Here is a 12,355-nt window from a genome sequence, read left to right on the forward strand (position 1 = left end):
AAACTGCACTCTCATGAGGTGTAATTTTCACTAAGTCTGAAATAGTGTGTGGGATGCCATTTTGTGTCTTCTTTTCCTAGGGATCCATGATGCCATGCTAGTTGTTGTTAGTTGTTTGTAGTAGTGCTTCTTGTCCTCTTACGTGCCATGCCTTGCTTGAGCATATCGGAGATGTGTAGCCCGTAGTTGTGGGGTGTAGAAAATGCTATGTGGCTGATTTTGGCAGCTTGTAGTCATTTCTTGTTTTGCTCGTAGTTGTTGAACCGTAGCTCCGATTTGATCGTGTCCTACATGAAACTTGCTTAGAATCTTGTGTAGTTTCATTTTCTCTTGCTGGTTATATGTTTTGAGGTGCTCGTGACCGCCGTTGCACACATATTGCATTCATGCCATCATATCTTCCGGTGCTTGTAACTTTTGATCCGTAGCTCCGCTGGAGATGTTCTCTATGTGTAGATTGCTTGCCATGACGAGTGGAATCACGTGAACCTATTTGTTTTGCTATTTAATAACTAATTAAATGCATTAGTTCAGATCTGGACAGAATTGTAAATTAACATGTGAGGTCGTTTCGGAGGTGCTATATGTCATTTCCGATCTTATTTAAAATGCCTAGATAAGTAGTTTAATTACGCTTCACCTCTTGCATGTTTGACAACATTAATATTGCCTTGTAAATAACTGAGAGTGAACTAAATAATTAACGTGGAAGTTTCGTCAATATGCAACTCGTTGCATATTGAACTTCACTTAATGTGTAGTGTTTGATTATGTGGATTGTGATGCCGTGACTTGCATGTTTTCAGCTGCTCATGCATCATTTGTGTTGTGCATCGTGTGGTGAATTCCGTGTGATGATTTGTGTTTCCGGTTTCCTCCATCTCGATAGAGTTCCGCAAGCGTGTCCGATGTGAGGACCCGTTCGACTACATCGGTTCGTTGGCTTCACAGAGTCATTCTTCTTCCAAGCGGGATCTCAGGCAAGATGACCATTTCCCCAGATACCATTACTATCATTGCCATGCTAGTTTATCGCTTCTATCGTTTATGTCTCGTTGCCTACCACATGTTTAATTTCAGCCTCTCAACAATGCCATGATAACCTTCAACCTGTTCGACCTAGCAAACCACTGATTGGCTATGTTACGACTTGCTTAACCCTGTTGGTAGAGTTGCTAGTTGCAGGTGCAGATGCTTCCATGTGAAAGCATGGGTTCCTTGTTATATCATCATATTAATGCTATTTAACTTAGTGAACCTATATACTTGGTAAAAGGTGGAAGGCTCGGCCTTTCTAGCCTGGTGTTTTGTTCCACCTTTGCCCCCTTAGTTTCCGGCTACCGGTGTTATGTTCCATAAATGAGCTCTCCTAACACGATCGGGGTTGTTATGGGGACCCCCTTGATAATTCGTTCTAGATTAAAGCTGGTCTGGCAGGGCCCAACTTTGGTACTACATTTGCCTAATCACCTAATAAACTTGCATAGGGACTTTCCGGACCCCGAGGATAATTTAATCAACCCCCGGGCCAGTGCTCCTCATGAGTGTTGGTCCAAAACAGAGCACCGTGCGGGGCCACCGCGAGGAAACTCGAGGTTTGGTACCCGTATGCTTCGCTTATCCGTCGTGTCCTGAGAACGAGATACGCGGCTCCTATCGGGATCGTCGACACGCCGGGCAGTCTTGCTGGATTAGTTTTACCTTTGACGAGATATCTTGTGCATCGGGATTACGGTGATGCTTTGGGTAATCTCAGAGTTGAGGTTTTCCACTAGGGAATCCGACGAGATCGCGAGCTTCGTGATTGAGGATTTCTATGCGGCTTGTGGTAATTTGTGATGGACTAGTTGGAGCATCCCTGCAGGGTTAAATCTTTTCGGAAAGCCGTGCCCGCGGTTATGTGGCAACGTGGAAACTTTGTTTAACACTAGTTCTAGATAACTTGAAGTTAACTTAATTAAAATATGCCAACTGTGTGCGTAACCGTGACTGTCTCTTTCGTGAGTTCCTTCTACGATCGAGGACACGGTGGGGTTATGTCTGACGTAGGTAGGTGTTCAGGATCATTCATTTGATCATCAGTAGTTCACGTCCGCTATGCGTAGATCTTCCCCCTCTTACTTCTGGTACTCGTAAGTTAGCCACCAAATATATGCTTAGCCGCTGCTGCAACCTCACCACTTAACCATGCCTCACCCATTAAGCTTTGCTAGTCTTGATACCCTTGGAAATGAGATTGCTGAGTCCCCTGTGACTCACAGATTACTACAACACCAGTTGCAGGTACAGGTAAAGGTTACTTGATGTGAGCGCGTTGATTGTTCATATGGAGTTGCTTCCTTCTTCTTCTTCATCGATCTAGGATGGGTTTCAGGCCGGCAGCCTGGGATGGCAAGGATGGACGTCGTTCTTATTTTTCTCGTTTGTTTTCGTCCGTAGTCGGACCCTGCTCTTACTCTTGATGTTTATGTAATGTACTGTTGTGACTCTGATGTAGTTTGTGGCGAGTGTAAGACAACTCTCTATGTATAACTCTTCTTTTCAGTACATGTACTTGTAACGATATCCATTCTTGCGACACGACGAGATGCGCTTCTATCCCTGACGAGGCCTTCGTGCCAAATTGAGGATAGGGCGCTTCTTGGATGTGACAGCCAGGCCCTGCGCTTTGCCACACAGCTTGAGACGCATTGCCAGGACAGAGAGGAAACGAAGAAAGAGAGGTCACGACATATGAGAGAAGGGGTGAGGAGGAAAAACAACGCCCGACGGACATGTGGGCCTGTGGGCCCTGTGCCTCAATTGCATATTGGGGATGAATGTATCGGTGATCAGCCAACAACCGTAAAAAGAATTTGGGATGACTCCAATAACCTATTATTAGAGATGATATATCCGGAAACTATTATAGATGCTCTTAGGGGAGGTGCTGCAGCAAATCCTTAATACACTAACCCCAAATAGATCTATTGACATGTAGGGGCCATTTGTTAGTCCTTCATTTTTCCTTCTCTATTCCGCCCAGGCATTAGCTCGGGCAATATATGATGCGGCGACAAGCTTGAGTGGGCCCATGGGCGGTGGTGTGTCATGGGACTAGTGCGACACGTGGGGCAGTACGACACGACAAGGTGGCAAATGGGCGCGGGCTGGTGGGTGGCGGCATCTGAGCTCAATCCGGCGCGGACGTAGACATTGAAAACTTGCCCAACCATTTACCTTGACGAATTTTTTCAAGCATGGCCAATGTTATTATGTTTTCAGAATTCTATCTTATTTTAAATTTGACTTAACCATCGATGAAACTTTCGGAAAACATGTTCCTTTTCTTGTTTGACCACTGTGCATTTGTTTTCCTTGATGCTCGATGGATTTTCTGTTTATCGTTTGGAACATGCATGACCCAAAATTAGCAACGCCCGAGTGTCCTCACGGTGCATGTGCAAAACAGACACAACTGACGAGATACTCCAAATTACGCGCGTGTAGGGTCTCACAGCCCCACGTTTACTCCTGCCTCCAGTCTGCCATTTCCGTTTTCTCCCTAGCCGGACTCCATCGCCAATCCCGGGGCGACTCCTTCCGGTCCGGCCATCCTTCTCGCCGGACCCCGACTCCAAGAACCCCTCCGGCCGGTCTGATCCGTCGGCATTCGCCATGGCACTGCCGATCCCGTTCCCCAGTCCGCCGCCGCCGGCCACCACGAAACGACGCGGCAGTGTGCCCAGGGTCAGCACGTGTTGCTTCAACGACCCGGAGATGAAGCGGCGGCGGCGGGTGGCGGGGTACAAGGCGTACGCGGTGACGGGGAAGGTGAAGGCCTCGCTCCGCCGGGGGCTCCGGTGGTTCAAGCGCAAGTGCTCCGGCATCTTCCATTTCTGACGTCCCGGCCCGTCGTCGTGCGGGTCGATTTTTCGGAAGGTAAACGTCGTCCTATTCTTGGACCGTGTATGATTGATTGCGCAGAATCGATGCATGGATTCCAGAGGAAGGAAAGGAGAAAAGATCGAGAGGTCGCAGATTACACCCGTAATCCTCCAGACTGCATTCTGTAAATTGTCATGTTGCTCTTGAACGATCATAAATGTCAGGGCCGGGGCTGTTAATCCACATGTTTTTTTTTGTTCTATATTCATAACTGGATTTGCATTCAGATGCAATTGTTTTGATCAATGTTGCTTTGTTTTGTATATACTCCCTCCGTCTAAAAAATAAATGTCTTAAGCTTAGTACAATTTTATATTAGAGCTAATATAAAATTAAGACAGTTATTTTTAGGACAAAGGGAGTACTTCGTTTGTTCCTAAATATAACTCTTTCTAGAGATTCCACTAGTAGACTACATACAAATGTATATAGACATATTTTAGAGTGTAGATTTACTCATTTTGTTTCGTATGTAGACTTCTAGTGAAATCTCTTAAAAGACTTATATTTAGGAACGGAGGGAGTATAATATAATGTTCGCATGCATGTGTGTCGGAAACTGTGAATGCCTTCACCTTGATTTGGAGACCAGTTTTCTGGAAACCGTCTATCCCGTGAACTTGTACAAAAGCCGAAACAGCTACCATGGCATTTCCTAGCCGAACCGATTCCTCGGGTTCTTAGAAGTTTGGGTCCTTCAAAAACTTTGACGGATTGGTTCCCTACAAAACCATGAACCAAAATATTCAGTGCCGAAAATTCTGCTCGTTTCTAGCTACTTCTAATTGGACTGAACTGAACTAGCAGCAAACGTTGTATGTTTTTCTTGGCCTTCCACCATTTTTTCTCGTCCCCAGAAGAAAAATGAACAAAGTTCTTTTCTTCAAGCAACGAGCACACCTCGTCGATTTTTATTAAAGAAACCACGAGTGTTTTACAAAGAGAAAAAGGAACTCGCTAGAACGAAAAACACCACTCTGGGCTTCCTTGCCACAGCGGGTGGAGGAGAAAAAGGAAGGAAGAAGATGAGGGGAACGGGTGGAGGAGGAGTCCAGAAGGATAAGGTTAGGAAAAGTAATGGGCTGAACCGACACGTGTCGTGCATACCAGACGGCTTACGGAGACATAAAATCATCCGGCTAAATCTAATCCTTTTCCATAATATAGTGTTCGCATGCATGTGTGTCGGAAACTGTGAATGCCTTCACCTTGATTTGGAGACCAGTTTTCTGGAAACCGTCTATCCCATGAGGGCTCCTTTGATATAAAGGAATTTCATTGAATTTTTGAAGGATTTGAATCCTTAGAATTTTTTCCTACGATGATCGTTTGATTCGTAGGATTGAAATCCTTTGGAATTTTTTCATAGGATTCGTTTGTACTACATTTTAGAAAAAAATTTCCATCCACTCAAACCTTTTTATAGAATTTTTTTGTTTTTTCTGTACTATCAGACACACTTTCAAATCCTGTAGTGTAGAAAAGGACATGCCACTCTATTCCTACGTTTTTTCTATTCCTGCATTTTGACAATCCTACGAATCAAAGAGGCCCTGAACTTGTACAAAAGCCGAAACAGCTACCATGTCATTTCCTAACCGAACCGATTCCTCGGGTTCTTAGAAGTTTGGGTCCTGCAAAAACGTTGACGGATTGGTTCCGTATAAAACCAAGAACCAAAATATTCAGTGCCGAAAATTCTGTTCGTTTCTAGTTAGTTCTAATTGGACTGAACTGAAGTTCATTCAGAACTAGCAGCAAACGTTGCATATTTTTCTTGGCCTTCCACCATTTTTTCTCGTCACCAAAAGAAAAATGAACAAAGTTCTTATCTTCAAGCAATGAGCACACCTCATCGATTTTCATTAAAGAAACCACCAATCAAACACAATAAGCTACACATCAGGGTCGTGCTCTCGCGCTGTCCACGTGGGATTAGCTACAGACAAAAAAGACCGCCGGTTTACCCTTGGCTGCCCCGCTGCGTTGTTTGCTTCTTCAAGAAGAAGAAGAAAGATAGAGAGGAAGAGGAAATCGCCCCCACCCCTTCTCCCTGGACGCACGCTAGGCTTGCTGCTGCCACCGCCTCGTCCCATCGGCCTATGGCCAGGTCGTTCGACGCCGGCCACCAGAGAAGGAAGCGAACTCGACATCCAGTCGCCCGCGCCTCCTCTCGACCCAACCACATCGCCTCCTTTCTTCCCCTTCCCTCACCTGTGACCCCTCCTCTGCCGCCTCGTTTCCTACCCCTTTCTCTTCTTAATCCGGATCCATGGATATGGCCGACAGGGACGACGAGTATGTGGAGGAGGTCGCTGCCGGCGGCGCCAAAAGCATCTCAACAAGAACTACCGTCATGCGGAGGCAAGTCACCGTCGTCACGGATCCGTTTTGTCCGCGTCGCCAAGGGCCAACTGCCCCAGATCCGACGAGGTACCAAGCATCCTACATTTTCCAACCGCTGAATCTATTTACATGACCAGGCCTGCTCTATAGCTTTTCTCCTACATTTGCATGCTCTTCTGCTTCTCCTCCGACGTCCTAGGGGATACGCTTGTTGGGGTCTAAAAGAACTGCAGGCGTGTTCATGTTCAAACCACGCCACTCTCTACGCTTGTCTCTTTCTCGTGGGTAAATTGAGTAGATACATTCAGAAACAGCTCCTATGCAACAACAAAGCATCACATTCTTTCTACAGTAAAAATCAATCTCAACGCCAAAAGCCATAGGAAGACCAAGAGCAAAGAAATTATTTGCGTACATTGCATGGATCTTCTTTAACTTGGCTTTTGCGGCCTCGGAGCTGCCGCTACCGCATTTTCCCGATTGCCATTTTTGCAAAACATACAATTTATTTAACCAATGGTATGTGAAACAGAGGAGCCAAGAAACAGGGAAACACTTGACTAACGGACCATGGCGAGCTTCCTAATAGGCACTGCGTAGCTCAACAGAGGTTCAGATGAACCAATTTACTTTGACCAGTGCCATGGTGTCCGTTTTTAAAAATCATATTTCTACAACGAAAAAAAACTGAAACTTTTTGTAGACACACACAAACATGTATATTATGTATCTGCAAAATTGCAAATCATTTTACTTTCACACGTGGCATACAATTTTTTTTGAAAAATATGTATTTTTAAATGGGCTTCTTTCTTTGTTATTGGTCCTAAATTTTGTTATTTTTGTACAGCTTACAAATTACATTTTTTCAAAACGAAATTTCACTGATTCGTAATGAATACATAGAAGTTTCACAGAATTATTTTTGAAACTTTTAAATATGTTTTTCGTTTTTTTCTTCAAAAAAGGGCACCACACAAACTTCGCTCTCCTCCCCCCTTTTATATGTTCTATAATCTGCATATTTTGTTGTAGTGGCTGCAGTAAGCCAGTAACTAAGTTGAATCGCTTAATATATGCTACCATATGGCATGTACTCCCTCCGTTTCTAAATATAAGACCTTTTAGAGATTCCACTAATAGACTACATACGGAGTAAAATGTGTGAATCTACACTTAAAACATGTCTATGTACATCCATATATAGTTCATTAGTGTAATCTTTAAAATGTCTTATATTTAGAAACGGAGGTAGTATTACACTGTTAGTTGATGCAGGGGAGTTGCAGGAATAGTGAGCATTTCCTGACCGAACCGATTCCTCGGGTTCTTAGAAGTTTGGTTCCTGCAAAAACGTTGACGGATTGGTTCCGTATAAAACCAAGAACCAAAATATTCAGTGCCGAAAATTCTGTTCGTTTCTAGCTAGTTCTAATTGGACTGAACTGAAGTTCATTCAGAACTAGCAGCAAACGTTGCATATTTTTCTTGGCCTTCCACCATTTTTTCTCGTCCCCAGAAGAAAAATGAGCAAAGTTCTTTTCTTCAAGCAACGAGCACACCTCGTCGATTTTCATTAAAGAAACCACGAGTGTTTTACAAAGAAGCACAGAAAAAGGAACTCGCTAGAACGAAAAACGCCACTCTTTTCCCGGACAAGAGCAGCGAGACCACGCACTGGGAAGCCTTCATCTTGACAATATTTGTTGCTACTCCTTCCACTGATGAAGGGGTGTCAGATATCCGAGCCGAATACCAAACAAACATCACACTAAAGCCTAACATCTAAAGCCGGATGCCCCTACCAAGCCACATACCGGGTCTGGGGTCAAACCGGTTCGACACACTCTCATAGGTCGTCGCCGCAGACTTTCATCAATCCATCTTCAGAGCAGGTATCGACGCATCAACCTTGTCAGGCCTTCCGTTGACGCCCCCACGGCGCCAGACATCACCTCTTCCCTACGCGCATTAATCACCCCTTGCAGTGTTTTGTAAAGAGAGACTTGGGTGATGATTGACTTTCTTTATGGTTTAAAATATTTACCTAGCCCAATCTTCTTGCGCCTAGATTGCAGTGCTTCTCCCTAGGTGTCCAACACGCTTGGATGGAGGAAGTATCATTTTTGGAATCAACAACACCAAGCTTCCTAGTAATGTCAACTAAAATATATTTTTATTATTAAGAATAGAAGGGACCACATGAGTTTTTCTACATTACCGGAGATAATGTGCTTTGCTGCAACTCTTTCCATGTCCAGGGTAGAACATGTCACTCCTTCTAATCTACTACCTTCGTCCGTAATTACTTGTTGTAAAAATAAATAAAAACTAATTATTTAGAATTAAAATATGTATGGAAACATCGATTTTTCTGACAAGTAATTCCTGACAAAAGGGGTATATATATTACAAGGTCAGATGTATATGAACTACCACTTTTCACTAGGTTTCCCACCAACAAAAGCATTGGTAACTTTAGTTCCAAACTATTCTTGGGGTTCGGAGGATCTTCTGCATATTCAGTCCCCTCAGAGATATGAAGCCACTACTGGCTACCCAAGCGTTCAAATTTTTCATCACCTATTTCCTTATCCTTTTCCTGCTCAGCATCACCATTAGTCTTCCTCTTATCTTTTATGCATGCATTCATGTCAAGCTTCGCCTAGTTTTCAACCCCTTACATTACTCGGAGTCAGCCGCCATGGGATGTTTAGAGGTGCCAGATGCCACAGAGGTCCCCCCTCATCTAGATCTGGACGACCAATTCTGATGGGACGGTGCCTGCCCCTCCCGTCAGTGTTGGCTGACTGTCGGAATGCGGCGCGGTCTAGCCGTCGGTGCAGGGGTCAATGGGGGTCCCCCTCGTGGGGGGCTGGTTGCTCCTTGCGTGCACTCTGGGTCACCTCCGGCCATATCGAGGTGGACTTTCATGGGTTGGTTGGGGTGGCGTCTACATGTTGGCTTAACGCGTCATCACCCTTTTGGTGGCATTGTCATGGAGCTCAAAAGTCGTCCATCGGGCCACGACAATATATTAATCGTTCTATGCTTCATGTTCTACTTTAGAATTTACTTTGTATCTTTTCACCGATCGCGTACTTTGGTTTCTTGTGTTCTGTTTCTATATAAAACGGGACGAGAAACTGTTTGAAAGAGAGCAAAGTCAAGCACAAAACCAGTCAACCCACTCGAGAAAATAGGAAAAAATTAATTCAATTGTGTCACAATATTTGTTGTTGGAGATCAGCAACAAGTATTTAAAAACAGAGTGAATATTATTTTTGTATTCCTTATGGCTTGTTTCCTTTTTCCTGGCCTTCCACCATTTTCTCCTCATGGTCCAAAAGAAAAGCCAACAACAACTTCTTCTCTCTCTCTCTCGCGGTCAACAGTCAACCCCCCCTTGCCCCTCACGGTCATCTCTCTCGCGGTATAAAAATGGCCAAGAACTGCCGGAGGCGGCAGCCCAGCTCCTCCTCACTCCACAGCAGGTTCATCTCCACCCCGTCAGGCGACAGCAATGGCAGAAGAGGGGAAGGGAACGGGCAGCAATGGCGGGCGCGGCGTCCGTGCGTGCGTCACCGGCGGCGCCGGCTTCATCGGCTCATGGCTCGTCAGGAAGCTGCTCGAGGCAGGCTACACCGTCCACGCCACCCTGCGGAGCATCGGTACGCGCCTTCGATCAATTTGCTCGGCGCAGGTGATTCGGTCTGTGGCTGCGTCTATGGCTCGTCGGCTGATCCGATCTGGTTGGTGTGGTTGTGGTTGGCTGCAGGGGACGAGGGGAAAGCGGGGCTGCTGCGGGGGCTCGTCCCCGGCGGCGCGCCGCCGGAGCGGCTGGTTCTGTTCGAGGCCGACATCTACGACGCCGCCAGCTTCGCGCCTGCCATCGCCGGCTGCCACTTCGTCTTCCTCGTCGCCAACCCCTCCGCGCACGAGGCCGCCGCCTCCAAGGTCAGTCAAACCGAAACTGAAATTGGAAATCCCCCCGATTCGATCCGCCATCTGCGGTGGTACCGTGGATTGCTTCGATTTGATCAATCTGGGGTTGTTGCTGATCACAAACTGAATCGCATGGAATTTAATTTCTGAGATCAATCTGGGGAAAAAACATAGGGCTGTGCACAAATACAGTTTCAGAGTTCAGACTCCTCATTCAGAGTCCACCAGTCGATGCTGATTGATTGGTTCGTTCTGATTTGCTGCCAGTACAAGACTTCGGCGGAAGCCGCCGCGGATGCGGTGCGGGTCATCCTCCGGCTATGCGCGGAGTCTAGGACGGTGAAGCGCGTCATCCACACCGCATCGGTGACGGCCGCTTCGCCGCTGACAAAGTCCTCCAGCGCGGCGGCGGCGGTGTACGGCGATTTCATCTCTGAATCTTGTTGGACTCTGCTGGACGTCAATTACCCTCTTCGGAGCGTGCATTTCGATGTAAGTGCTAGTGTTCTTCCTCTCCTTCAAAATGAAGCATGGATTCATGCTCTCAACATCAGATGCAAAATGCCAATCTTACCACCTACAGACGTAAAATTCATAGCAACATCATCATAGATTCATAGTGACACTGTTGGGTGCTCATCTGCAGAAGTACATAGAGTCCAAGGTGCTGTCAGAGAAGGAGCTCCTGAGCTACAACGATGGCGAGAACCCGGCGTTCGAAGTGGTCACCCTGCCGCTGGGCCTCGTCGGGGGCAACACAGTCCTCGGCTACCTCCCAGAGACAATGGAGAGCGTGGTGGCCCCGGTGACCAAGCAAGAGCCCTGCTTCATGCTGCCGAGGATCCTGCAGAGGCTGCTGGGCTCGGTGCCGCTGGTGCACGTCGACGACGTCTGTGCCGCGCTCATCTTCTGCATGGAGCAGCCTGCCCTCTCCGGCCGTTTCCTCTGCGCCGCAGCCTACCCAACAATCCACGACATCTTGGACCACTACGGCAGCAAGTACCCCCACCTCGACCTCCTCAGAGAGTAAGCCCTGAATTCTTCCCCTGTAACACATCAAGAATTACGAATTCTTGGTTTTACCACATCTGCTGACTTGCTGAATTGGTGGATGCCAGGACTGATGAAGTAGCCAGGGTGCAACCCGATAAGAACAAGCTTGGAGAGCTGGGCTTCGAGTACAAGTACGGGTTGAAGGAGATACTCGACGAAAGCATCGACTGTGCTGTGAGGCTGGGCTCCCTGGACGCATCCAAGCTCATCGTCCAGCAGGGGTGACGAACTCAATGGTGTGCAGGGCAAGTGATCATAGTATGCTATTTAATTGTTCAGCATTTTTACAGTAACACATGTACTCCACTAAAGAAGAAAAACAGAGATGCTTTGTTATTCGATGTTTGCTCTGGAAATAGGTACATTCACATCAACCCTGAAATCATTGGATTTTCCATGTAATAATACACGAGTTGAACACATGAAGGTACACATCTTTATCGTGGCAAAGTGGTATGAACCAGCACATTTACCATGATCATCTTCGACATGTCTCTAACCAAATAATGGGAAGCCCTGGACATGAAAAAGAGCAGGAAATAGAGGCGCATGCAATACTCCCAACACAGGACCAAAGTAGCAAAGGTTCTTTCTTCAGGCACAGGGAGGACTGAAGTAACAAAAATACACAAAACTGTGTTAATTAATAACAGGTAGTGGTATTTCTTCAGGTTAATGCCGAATTGCACACTGAGAGATCAAACTAACAGCCTATGGAGTGAGAGACCTAGAATAACATTCCGACAGCTAAAATTGCAATTGCAACTTTTAAGGAAATGATGGAATGCATTCCTGTCAGACAAGAATTCCATCACTCAAAGAGCATGAGTAACAATACTAGCATAATAGACATGTACTCCATACTTCAGAACATTGGAAATCCGAAAGCAAATTTGGGCAACAGGAAACGGACACTTACAAAAGTAGTGCTTATAGCATACTAGATAGACACTCCATTGTTCAAAACATTAGCATGATATGATGTTCCAGACATCATAACAATTAACAAGCACCAAAAGATGATGGTGTAGTGCTACTGCAACCATCCAAGTATATCAGGTTCTACTGCTAGTCTAGTTGTAGC

The 12,355-nt window shown here is 46.0% G+C and overlaps 2 protein-coding genes across 2 annotated transcripts; both read left to right on the forward strand.

The window, feature by feature from the left end:
• The first annotated feature begins 3,536 nt into the window (after window positions 1-3,536).
• On the forward strand, window positions 3,537-4,112 carry LOC123412332. The gene has a single exon (XM_045105286.1). The coding sequence runs from the start codon at window positions 3,658-3,660 to the stop codon at window positions 3,880-3,882; it is 225 nt and encodes a 74-aa protein (XP_044961221.1). The 5' UTR covers window positions 3,537-3,657; the 3' UTR covers window positions 3,883-4,112.
• A 5,629-nt stretch (window positions 4,113-9,741) lies between these two features.
• LOC123407623 (putative anthocyanidin reductase) lies at window positions 9,742-11,607 on the forward strand. The gene is made up of 5 exons (XM_045100790.1): window positions 9,742-9,944; window positions 10,052-10,230; window positions 10,486-10,710; window positions 10,865-11,244; window positions 11,337-11,607. Exons 1-5 carry the CDS (start codon window positions 9,797-9,799, stop codon window positions 11,494-11,496), a joined length of 1,092 nt encoding a protein of 363 aa, XP_044956725.1. The 5' UTR covers window positions 9,742-9,796; the 3' UTR covers window positions 11,497-11,607.
• Window positions 11,608-12,355: the final 748 nt, after the last annotated feature.

This window comes from Hordeum vulgare, chromosome 7H (genome assembly GCF_904849725.1).
Source record: "Hordeum vulgare subsp. vulgare chromosome 7H, MorexV3_pseudomolecules_assembly, whole genome shotgun sequence".
NCBI classification, from domain to species: domain Eukaryota; kingdom Viridiplantae; phylum Streptophyta; class Magnoliopsida; order Poales; family Poaceae; genus Hordeum; species Hordeum vulgare.

What these genes read in the sequence shown, in the direction of transcription:
- LOC123407623 (XM_045100790.1), top strand. Translation starts at nt 9,797, where the DNA reads ATGGCAGAAGAGGGGAAGGGAACGGGCAGCAATGGCGGGCGCGGCGTC. An exon ending in TTCGGAGCGTGCATTTCGAT is followed by an intron (nt 10,711 to 10,864) that starts GTAAGTGCTAGT and finishes GCTCATCTGCAG; the next exon opens with AAGTACATAGAGTCCAAGGT. An exon ending in CACCTCGACCTCCTCAGAGA is followed by an intron (nt 11,245 to 11,336) that starts GTAAGCCCTGAA and finishes GGTGGATGCCAG; the next exon opens with GACTGATGAAGTAGCCAGGG.
- LOC123412332 (XM_045105286.1), top strand. Translation starts at nt 3,658, where the DNA reads ATGGCACTGCCGATCCCGTTCCCCAGTCCGCCGCCGCCGGCCACCACG.